General features: G+C 37.7%; 1 protein-coding gene across 5 annotated transcripts in view; it reads left to right on the forward strand.

The window, feature by feature from the left end:
• Window positions 1-12198, forward strand: part of CEP85L (centrosomal protein 85L) — a 136366-nt gene that overhangs the window by 98902 nt on the left and 25266 nt on the right. For all 5 annotated transcript variants that reach the window (XM_088161884.1, XM_014876689.2, XM_014876691.2 and 2 more), the window contains one exon: window positions 9550-9671. In XM_088161884.1, coding sequence (XP_088018010.1) covers window positions 9550-9671 — 122 coding nt within the window. The remainder of the gene's footprint in view (window positions 1-9549; window positions 9672-12198) is intronic.

The following is a 12198-nucleotide window of genomic DNA, read 5'->3' on the forward strand; positions in this document are numbered from 1 at the left end:
TGTCTCTCTCATTCTTGTAGAATGAGAATAAGTCTAGTTTCTTTGTAAGAAACTTGGAGACCTACAAGTGACAAGTACTAATTGCTGGTGATGAAAGTGATATTTATTTTTGTGGTGTGAACTTCTACCCTTTCTACCTATATAAAGAAAGTGCTAGGGCTCCCCCTGAGTTTATCTTGTAAGAAAGGTAAACACCTTCACACACTGACACGGATGTTTGGATGCACCCTTACATCATACGGCTGCTTTTGCTAGAGACAAGTGTGTTTCAAGTACCCCTCATAAACTCAAGTGGAAAAGGTTCAATCTGGACTGAAGCCAAACAGTTCAAATATCCATCACTTACTCCACACACAAATTATGTGACTACCTTCCATGGTTGTGTGGTTACTGCTTTCAAACACAGTTCAGTGTTAAATTAACAACATTTCTTCTGTTTATCAGTGATGCAGAAGTTTCAGGATAGGATTTTCAAATGTATGACTTGAGATTCCAGGATCTGATTTGCCAGAGGTGCAGAGCTTTTGTAAATGCATCTGAAATTCAGAGTCATGCAAGTACATGGTGTGTCCTTGAGAGTTAAAAAAAAAAAAAGTATTTAAAAATCCTTTTTTTTTTTTCAAATTCTGGGGCAAATGACTGAAATGTCTACGTGATGATATATCATATATGTGATGCTGTACAGGGATGGTGGTGGAATTCCTGCTTGGAGCAATTTAATCTTCACAGTATATCCATGTGCTGTTCTGCTTTATTTGCTGCAGCTGAAACAGCTAGTACCTTCTGGGAAGAATTCCTGGAGTTGAGACAGAAAACATGAGTATGCCTCTAATTTTTCCATCCATGGAAATTTGTCAAGGTAGTAACCAGTAAATGTAAATGAATACTGTACTCATGTTGTGCAGTGCTTTGATGGCCAGATTTTACAAACTCTGCACGAGACTGTTTTAGTAGAGAACTTGGTTTAGACTTCCAATCCTCACTAAGGCAGCTTTACTAAATTCCCCACTTGCCACTGTTTACAGAGTATCCTTGTATTTTTTCCCTTGTTTTTTAAATCTCTGTTTGTGGTAATATGAGCTGAAGAAAAACAAAGGTGTGTGGGAGGGGATATCTTTGTTACTGCTAACAATTTTGATTTATCAGCCTAAAAGGAAGTGGAAAAGAGTGTATTATTTAATCATTCCTTCCCCATCAGCTATAACGTGTGCAGAAGTTGCATCTGCAAAATTTTAAGTGCTCATGTTCCATAATTTCACTCCATTCTTTCTGCAAGTGCTCATAGAGACCAGTTCTGGATTATTGTTTTGAAATAAAATGTACTTTCTTGAGTTTGTGGGAATACTTGGAATTGTTCTAATATAAATATTCTGAATGATTCTGCTTTATTTTTGTGAGGTTTTTTTGTTTCTTTTAAATTTCAGTTAATTGTGCTGAGTATTACACACATGGCTCATGTTTCTTGTAAAGTCATGAAAAACTAAAGCAAATGGAACACAGGAAAAGAGAGGCTCAGTTTTCTGGTTTAGGGGCCGACACCCTTCACTGAATCTCGACAACTTCCATTTGAAAAATCAAGACTCTTGATAAAGAAATTGCTCCTGCTTCACATTCATAGTGGCTTCCCTCTCTTTCAATATGTTTGCAGTTTCATTAAGAGAATTTGATGCTCTGTGCTTATAAGGTTTTTCTAAATTTTCTTCTCCACTTACTGCATAAGTATGGGTTGTTTTTTCAAATATTCACCCAGGTTGCACTCTCTTTTTGTTACCTTCTTGTTACGGGACGACTCCTGTTAGTTTCTATGCAGGATTGATGGCCAGCTCTACTCATCCTTGAAAGTTTGTGCAGGCTGGCAAAAAATAGATGCTTTAGGTTGCTTTCTAGGTCACTTTCTGCATCCACTTTAGCCATGAGCAAGCATAGTAAGTAATCAATGAGCAATCAAGACTGGCATTCAGTAAACTGGTAATTGCAGGTATTAGCAATGTCCGTTTAACTTAAAGGTTTTTATAAACGATCAGAACTTGGTTGAGGATGTCTGAGATATTTTACATGTTCTTCTATTCATTGATTAATTTTTCCCAACTGTTCCTTTTTTCTAAGCTACTTCTGTCTTACTTGTATAGTTCATAATTTTTTGTAGTGAATAACGTCCTGTATTTATGCAGCACATAAAACATGGTCTTTTTTTTAATAACTTTGCTTTCACTTTGCTTTCCAGGACAGAATAAGAAACAAAAAGAAATAATGAATTTAACAGTGAAACTTCAACTAAAAGCTTTGAAAAAAAATTGTTCTTGTGGAAGCTTCCCTTCATTTCCAGATGTTTAAAATTTTTTTTATAGTAAAGAACATTTGAATTTCAATGCAGTGGGAAGATAAAATGAACACTTAATAAAACAAGTGCTTCTATACTTAGGAAAGACCCAGTTGTTATCAGTGGAAAATTCCAGGCACTGTTGCTTTTAACGTCATATTAAGTGGCACCTAGAACTGTTTTGTGTTCATAACATTTGCCAGAATATAAATGGAAAGGATTTATGACAAAAATAATATTGGTGTTGCATGGAGTATGAAGGAATGTTATAACAACACATAAAAGCAAGCGAAGTGTGGTTGTTCAGGGGAAGATAAGCAGAAGAGGGTGGATCATTATCCCGTGTGTGCAGCTCCGGGAGTGCTGCTTTCACCCTGCAGGAACGTAGGAGCTTAAGGGACAGAGATGGGGGAGTCAGGGAGGACTGCTGAGTGGCTGCAGCCTCTTCTAGGAGGACTTCTTTGTTGTTGGAGGCTTTTGCACAGTACCATCAGGGATGCTAGAAGGAATAAAACCTTTCCTTATAAATCCCCTGCTATATTTCTGCTTTGTTCAGGATCCCCTGCTGAATGCAGATTCTGAACACATAAGGATCTTACACATGCAGTCTCTGACTGTAGGCCAGGACTGTGCTTCTCGTCCTCTGTGTGCTATCATAATTCATAGAACCAACACAGGCAGGACTACTTTGCAAAATAATAAGGTGCAAGAGGTTTTTGGTTTTATTCTGTTATGCCATCTTCATGGGCAAGTTCCTTTTCTTGAACTGATTGCTTATCTAAAAACCAGGTCTTGGCCAGTAACTTAACAATGTCATAGCAACTGCGTAATAGAATTTTTTTCTTCAGAAGCTTAGAAAATACTGTCTATACACTGATATTTTGGAAGGGTTTGGCAATGCCTAGAGTTGAGATAATTCAGCTTGTGGTCATGTTCATACTAATCCAGCACAAAGCTGTGCCACTGCAAAATGTGTTGTCTTGTACACTGCTTTCCCACTTAAGAGTGTGTGCCAGTGCTAGATCTCACATGGCCTTGTGCAATGAATCTGATAAGAGTCTGACTGAGATGCAAATAACCTTCATGTGTGTGGGATGGAGGGAAGAGGGTAGGACTGGGGCTGTCAGGAGGGAGCTGAAAGGTATGAATGTTTGAAGTGGTGAGAAGAGGCAGGAGAACAGGCCCCCTCCCTTTGATAGCAGTGTACCTTTATGCCACGTTTAAGTGATCATGCGGTTGCTATCATAACCCTGTAACTATGCCATTAGTAAAAAAACTCTGCTTGTTTTTTATTGATTTAAATTTTTTTCCTCCATGGTGAATAGCTACCTGACCTTAGCCTTTGTTTTCTCCCATCTCTTGTCGTATCCCAGCAACCATGTACTTGCTATGCTTTGCTCTTAACTCATTTGTAAGCTGTTCTGCAAAGGGACCATGTCTTCCTCCCTTGTTGTGATTATCAGACCTGACCTTGATGAAGTTCAGAAGCCTCAGCTGCAGTATAAACAATGTTGGGGAAGAAGTAAATATACAAATAACAGTAACTTGCATGACTGTCACATTCCCCCCAGGCTTATAAGAGTCAAATCTGTGAGGTCTGAATTAAGTGTGTTACCCTGTGTGCAATGGGGATTTCATTTGTGAAGGAAGTTGGAACAAATAAGCTAATAAAAGTGTAATGTCTAGAGGGAGCGCTGCCTTTAGGAGGCATTTGAATGCTATTGCTGTTTATTCTTCTCCATTTTGAAAGCTTTCCACTTTTCTCTGAGTTTATGATGGTAGTGGTGGTTTCTGTAAATAACATTAGCATTTTAATTTTTTATTGGAAAAGCTTTAAAAAGTCATACAACAGATGTAGCATCTATGCAGTTCAGCTCTGACTATATTTATTTGAGGTGATCCCTTCTAAAATAAATTTTGATTCCTGAATTCTTTTCTATGAGGTTAGTGCCTAACTGTGATTATTCTGCTCTTGGTGTAGTGGTGTCAGTGTGTCGTTAGTCACATGAATGCACAATTTAACCCTAACTCAGAGCAAATCCTGATGTGTCATCAAGTAAGGACTGGCATGCCCTTCAATTCCTAAACTTCATCCAGTGCAGATTCTAAAATCTTAAAATTTGTATCTTCTCTCAGTTGTTTGTGATATGCTTTTGCTACATTTCTCCATCACTTTAGTTGCTTTAAAGGGTTTTTGTTTGTTTGTTTTCTGCTGACACTCTTACCCCAGATTTCCATATCTCAATTTTCATTCCATCAGTCTTAGTTTACGTGGACTCTCAACGTAGGAAACAAAGTGTTTGCTGTCTGATTTCATGTCTCTTCAGCCTTTGTGATATTTAGCTCTTTATCATAAATCACTCTTTCTGAGCTTTTTAGCCATGAAAGTTTCTCTTCTTTGGACATGTTTTACTGTTCCAGTGACTTTCTGGTTCCTTGCATTGTACTACCAGACATACTCTTGCAACTGGGTTTATGCCAGACCTGTTTAAAGCCACTGCTTTATCCTTTCCCTCATCCCCTTTTTCTGTAACCCAACATCCCATATACAGGTAATCCTGACTTGCATTAAGCTGATTTTCAGGCAGGTTAAATTGTCAACTCCTGTCAAGTGTATTTTCCTTGTTAGTTTTGGTCTTTCTTCTATTAACTACTTTGCAGGCTGTATGTCTGTATAAAGTATGTGTTTGGGATTTTTTCCAATCCTTATTGAGTTTTATTTTGCTGTTGGCAGTGCTAACCTCGCTATAATACACCTGTATTTCTGAGTACCTCACCATTTGATGGTGTTTCAGCTTTGATTTTAATGATGTTTTCCACTTCAAAGAAATTCCCCAAAGAACACTACATATACCATGGCTGGAATAAAAGTGCAAGGGCATGATTAGATATTCTTTCCCCTGTGACTGCTGGAAATTTGTGAAAGCATAGGCAAAATGTGATACAGCCTAGGTATTGCTTGCCAAGAATTGCAGTGATTATATCCTGCTGAGCAGAATCACTATCTTCCCTAAAAGGCAAAGATGGAGCAGGGTAGAGCAGTAGGTAGGTGGTGGTGAGATACAGATATGGCAATTTAGGAACTCTTGTCTGTAGTCTTGTTTCTACCCAGCTCAGAATGTGTTAAGATTTGTGAAGGATTCAGTTTTGTAGCTGTTTTTCTAATGCATTTCTGCAGGGCACAGCCTTTCTGTATAAATCATACCTTAAAATTAGGGCTTTATTCCATGGTTGCAGCCTTCTATTGTTTTTCCTGCATGAGAGCCACCATCCCTGTGCCTCAGGGACATCGCTGGACGTTTGTTTCCTCAACTGTCAGTCAAAAAAGAATCCTTAGCTCCTGCTAACATTGTTTATATTGATTCTCTGCCTTGGATTAGCTGTGGATGCAAGGAATTCTCTCTCTTTCTGTTGAGCAATGCCTGTAAAATGCAGCAAGAGAAGAATGATCGCTATGGACAGGAGTTTATGATAGTGTAAAGCAGTCAGTGTAAGCAGCTGCCCAGAAGGGATCGCTCACCTGGCATAATTCTTGGTACTCTGCTAGTTGGTAGTGGACTGTGAAAATTTACAGTTGAGTATGGACTGCACTAAATTAAACACTAATTTAAGCTGCAGTTTTCATGAAAACACCTTTTCTAATCCGTTAGGTTTTTTTTTTTTTTTTATTAAGTATTACATTGACTTTTTTCGACTTCACCTTTACTTCATGATGTAGTAAATTACATAATTTGACATGATACAGTGTGTTACACATGGAATGCTGGGCTACTCTGTGTGCTGAGACAGTGATCTGCTTCAGGCAGAAACTATGGGTGTGTTTGAGAAGATATTTTTAATTAGCACAATTAAAAATGCGGCCATATTTGACCTCAGTTATCTAAATGTTGTTACACTCCATCCACAGAAAAATTGTTTTTCCACTGATAATAAGCATTAAACTATCAGTCAGCAATGTCTGTTCCAGCAGTAAGTATTTGCATCTAGGTTAGTACAGCAAAGATTACTTATTTTATTTTTTTACCCTAGCAGCTGACTCTACCTCAGCAGTGACTTGAAAGTTTGCCAAGCCTTTGTCACAAAACAAGCTAGTGAGGACCTTTGGATGTCACTGTGCAAAGGATACTGTTCTAACTGAGCACATGTTCTCAGGACAAGGCTGATACTCTCAGAAGAGGTGCCAGGTGACAAAAATAGTTGTATTTTGTAGGACAGATAGAAAAGAATGCTCTGTCTTTCCAGATGGTATTTTGTTTTGTAGTTGTGAACGATTCAAGTTAAGGGCTTGGAGTTGTGGATGGCTTTCTAAATACGACTCCTGGAAGTGTATCTGGTCTCACTATTTGGTTTGATATCCTTAAGGAGACAAGATACTCAAACGTAAGCGGACTGCCTGTGTGTTACCACACAATTCAAAGCAGCTAGAAAGCTGTTGTAGTAGTCAACACCATGTGCTCATAAATGAGTGAAGTGTCTTGTTATTTTGGGAAGTGCTAAGAAGTATTTTTAGTATATTTTCTTTTTTAATTGGATGAAACATGATATCAGAATCAAACATTTTTGTTTCTGTTTTCATTTGCTCAGAATGAAAAATTGGAGCTCACAATTACAATACAAAATAGTATTTTATTTGTTGTTACATATGTGTGTATACAGCATGTATATGCTCCATAGTATTGGGTGTATTCCAAAGTTAAAGCATCTCAGTGAGTCATCTATGGAGGCTTTATATTTCAGATTTAATAAAAACCCCAGACTAACACACTATTGTTTACATATAATTCACAAAATATTACTCTGTTCTTAATTTAGCAAAACTCATTTCATTGCTTTTCAGCAGCTACAATATTTAATTTACTTGTATAATTACTTACTGTACCAAATTTGAAGAGTTTTTTTCCAACTTCAGTGCAAATTATTGTTTGCAGAGGTGTTAGATTGAAATAAGGGGTTTGCATTGAAGAATTCTCCTAGAGAAACCACCAGTGACTTCCATAATGACTTCACTTAAGATAGGTTCATATTTAAATTATTGTCTTTAATCTCTTCATTATTATAGTTCAGTCTTAAAGATAAAATTCATCACGCTCAATAAATTGATTTGGCTTTGTAATATATTTCCTATTCGTAATGTCAAATGTTTGTGAATTTTCTCTTGAGTAAAGAAAAAAATTCTGGTTTTGAAGAGTAAAGATCTAATCCCAGCTGCAATAAAGACTGTTTCTTCTTTTTGGACAATAGTGTAATGGCATTGAGCTGGATGTAGGAAAACATTCATCAGCACTGTAGTGGGAAAAGCAAAGGAAAAAAATTCATAACACAAAGCGATAGTTGCTGATGTTGTCGCTTTGTACTGCATGACATGGCATGGGTCACTGAGAGAGACTTTCACTGGAATAGGTTTGTGCTGGTGCCTCTCAATTCAGCCAGTCATATGTATAACTAATACAGAATAGTATGTGACAATCCCAAAGTATTCTGTAAGCACCAAAGATGACTTTGACGTGATGTGGTCTGGATGGAGCAACCCAGGCAAAATAAACTTTAGATTCCTTGAGCCATAAGGACTCTACATATGTGTTACTCACAGGAAGAACCATGACTAGGTATCTTTCCTCAGTTTTATTAGATCACTGCCCAAAGCAAACAAAAAAAAAATGATATCACCAGTTTAGATTTTGTTTTTAATTGGCATGCACTATTTAATGTGTAGAACTGTTGATGGTTTTTGTGGTTGGTTTTTGTTAGTTTGCTTTTATAATCATCCACAACTGATCTTACTATTGAAGCTTCTTACTATTAAAGCTATCCAGTTTGTTAAGCAAAACAAATATTTCCTGAAGCAGATAAATTGGACTCGGAGGGATGGGGGGTGAGATGGAGGTGTAACAGTCTTGAAAAATTTTTAGAAATGGTAAGTCTTGTTATCCTATCTGGTTTTAGATTATAAATTAAAAGAGAAAAAATGTGCAGAAAAGTATCGGTAGGCAAACTAGGGATTGACCTGAACTGGATTGAATGGGAAGAAATACATTTTAAAGTTTCAGAAGAGTTTATAGTTGTGAGGAATTGGCTCCTGACTTTAGTACCTTATGGTATTGGGGTTTAAGCAATGAATTCTTTCCATTTAGTGTTATAATTCACAGTATAACTTTGACCAGAAACATGGAGTGCATGGCAATTGTTTAAGTTACTTTAATTGTTGATCATATGTCTTGGTCTTAATACAGTTTGTTGTAATTTCAGATCAAATTTAAAACATAGTGGAGCTATAAAAGAAAAAATAGCCTGAAGTCTTTTTTTTAATAGCCATGTTTTCACTTTTTTTCCTTCTGCTCTTTTTCAAAAACAGAGGAAGACAGCATTGTCCAGGACGCCTCTCAGATAATAAAAAGAGTAATCTTTTTTCAGTGATTCAAAAAACTGGTGAAAGATTAAATGATACTTCATGGCAGCTGATGCTGGGATCCCTCAGTTTGATCTCAGAAGCTCTAGTTTAAACCTTCCCTTATATGAATTTCTGATGAAAATATTTGTAATAAATTTGTAATAAATGATTTCTTGATTAAACATCCCAGTTAGTTTTTTTGCTTTTCTTCCAAACCATGATGTTGTTGGCTCATACTCAGTTCAGTTGTTGCCCTTCGTTTATTGAAAAACATGAAGCCTGGCTTTTGTGAAAATTAATAGAAAGCCTGAAACCTGTTACTTGTGAAAGTTTTATTCTCTTACAATTTAGCCAGAATTATATTCCCATATTCTGTATTTTAAATGCACGCACGTCAAGGGAAATGTCTCTCTCTCTGTAAACCAGCGTTCCAGGTGGGAGTTGAACGGTGCAGTGGCAACTGTTACCTGCAGTTACCAGGGGGTCTGAAGTTACCAAGCCCTGTTGTTTGAAGTGCTACAAGGATTGCAGCAGGATAGGAACATTTTGTGTTCTTCCTCTTGATGATGTAGTTAATTCTAAATGAGCTTTTCATTCCTAACTGCTTTCAGAGCTATGAATTGTTTAGTAGAGGAATTATAAAATCAGTGACACTGGGCTGAAGTTTGTTCCCAGAAACTTGTTTATAAATGCAGTTGTTTTATACAGAACAAATCTGAATTAAACTGCAAAACAGTCCTTAGGTTTCTGTAAGAGCAAACCACTTTGTGAATGTCATAATATGTAGGACATGATTTACTTTCAGGGTTTTGGGGGCTAATCCTACAATTATTTTATGCAGGTTTCACCTGGAACATCACGTTCAAGTTACCCAGCTGCCAGCTATCAGGACTCCAGCAACTGGGAATCTCTAATGAAAATTAAAGAAGGGCTGCTAAGACAGAAGGAGTTTGTGATTGATAGGTAAGTACCCAGCTGCATTCATGAGATTAGATGAAGTAAAAGCTACAGTGTAAAAGCTGGCTTTTACACTGTAAAAGCTGGAGAGGTATTTACTCAATAAAGTTGTTAGGTTTCAGTCCAGCCAGTATATATGCACGAATATGTTGGAGCTAATCCTGCTAGGAGAGAAGACAGGCCTAAAGTCTTACACAAAGTTGGAAATGTATTTAGGAGGTTTAATGCCTCTAGAGTGGAAACGGAACAGTGAACCCAACAGCCACTTCTGCTCTCAGGTTCCTCTCTTAGCTTCTTACAGGGCTACACGTTTGTATAGAATATCTTTCTGGTTGTAAGGTCTTGGAAGTGACTTGCAAGATGAACATTGGTCAGCTGCATTGTGCTGGTTTTCTTTTCCATCACAAGTACAGAAATGCAGTATATTTGAAACCAGTTGATAAAGCTATGAGAAACTGGCCTTTATAGTATTATTCAGCAGTAAAATCCTATTCAAATCCTCATACAAAATGTTCAGATTAAAAACAATTAAAATCCAGAATCTTTATGTCAATAAATACATAACTTCTTATTAAAATTGCTGTCAATCTGAATGGGCCTTAAATAGCAACTCGCTGCTGTTAAGTTTCTAGTACCAGGAGGATTATGCTTGTGCAAGATCTGTTCATTGTTCTATTGCAACAGAAGGAGGAATTGCATTGGTTGAAGGTGTTTCTGTCCCTGAGCTCTGGCCAGTACCTGTGATGGCATTTCAGCGATGGAAGTTGGTATCAGGTTTCCCAGTTTGATGTGGGATGTTGGTGTGTGTTTAGCTACTGCTGCAGCAAAGATGGGACTCAGTTGGGGTCTGAGGCGTGGACTCACCATCCCACGCTGCCAGCTCTCCTGCAGAGGTGGTGATCGCCCAAGGGGGTTAGAAGTTAAAATGGAAACATCTTTAGCTGTTGTTTACATCTCTCTGTCGGAGCCTTTTGATCAGCTGCTTAAAGGCCACCTAAATTACAGTGTTTTTTCCAGGTTTGCTTTGCCAGTAGTAATGCTGCAGTAGCAAACCTGCAGCCCATCTCCTGGGGCCCAAGCTGTCAGCAGTGTTTGTGAGTACATTGCTCATGATGGCTGGGGTGGTCTTCAGTGCCTCTGCTGGGCTTATCATCCTGAGCACTCTACATGAAGGCTTGTTTTACACTGGCAGCTAAAAATGCAGTTGGTGTTGCTCTTCTCATGCTGAAAGTGTGTTTACAGTCAAGGGAGAAGTTTCTGAAGTGACTGTTTGTAACCTGGCTGCCTGCTAATGTTACCTGATACTGTCCATGCAGAGGAAGAAAAGCTATTTCTTGATACCCAGTTGACGGTGTGCTTGTTCTTTTTTTGTACAAGTAATTTCTTTTGTATGACTTAATGATAATGAATACAGTTCTTTCAGGATTTCTCAGCAGAAGTCAGTTTAGATAATTTCTTTTTATTCAGCTGAAAAGGCAGAATACATTTTGGAATCTATTGAAATGGAACAGACCACTTAGTGATGTTACATATTCAAGTAGATGCTTGGTGTTAATGTTGTAATTTGTAATAATGCAGTGTAACGATAAATCACAGAACAGGCTCTTCTTTGAATATTGAATTTCCATTTGAGCAAGATATTTGCCTGAAAAGGTATTTTAAAATGAAACATCACTGGATTTGCATTTTTAAGACTAGTACAAATCGTTGTTGCATATTTACAAAGTTTTTACGACAGATTATTTATTTTTTTTATTTTTTTAAGAGGAGGTAGTGTCTTCTGTGGTAAATAAAAATACTTTTGGTTTCATTCATGAAGAAAATGGTACATATCTGCTGTGCAAAAACCTCAAAATAGAACTCCATTAAAAAGCACTAGTGTTACATTTCTCATTAGATGGGGTTTTAATAAGGCTTAAGTGTGAAAACTACCTTTCTTCAAGGCACAGAGCAGCACTAAGTGAAAATGTGGTGTTACCTATATTTAACACATGGGAACACAAGGCCTTGCACTGAGCTTCAGAATGGTGTTTGGGAGTAAACCTAAGTATTCCAGCTCTTTGTCTTCCTGAGCTTAATTTAAACTTCTTTTTAGAGTTTTAATTTCCTTGGGAATAGTGACCTAAAATTAAAAACATAAAGTTTGCTGAAGTGTAGTTAATTCAACATGGTGGTAGTTAAATTACAGAATTTATGCTTTGGGGAAACAGAGAAGAAAGTAATTTGTTGACTGAGGTTAAGTAGTAGGTGTTTGCTGAGAAGGCCCTTTGTGCATGTGGTTTTCATGGCGTTTTAAAAGGTGTAGTCTCTTAAAGTGGTATACTGAATTTACAGACTGGTAGTTGAGGGGACAGAAGCTCAGGAGAGATGGGTTAACCTCCTGCTGCCTGGTAGCCAGAGGAGTGGGACAGCAGCTGGCACAGTGCTCTAGACCCAGCTGTTTGCTGCTGGCCAGTAGAAGGAGCAGCTGGATGAAAAGAGGCACACCAGGTACACCTCCCTGTTGCCTTTGTCACCAGCGTCCCTTTCATCC

Source organism: Sturnus vulgaris, chromosome 3 (assembly GCF_052056855.1).
Source record: "Sturnus vulgaris isolate bStuVul1 chromosome 3, bStuVul1.hap1, whole genome shotgun sequence".
NCBI classification, from domain to species: domain Eukaryota; kingdom Metazoa; phylum Chordata; class Aves; order Passeriformes; family Sturnidae; genus Sturnus; species Sturnus vulgaris.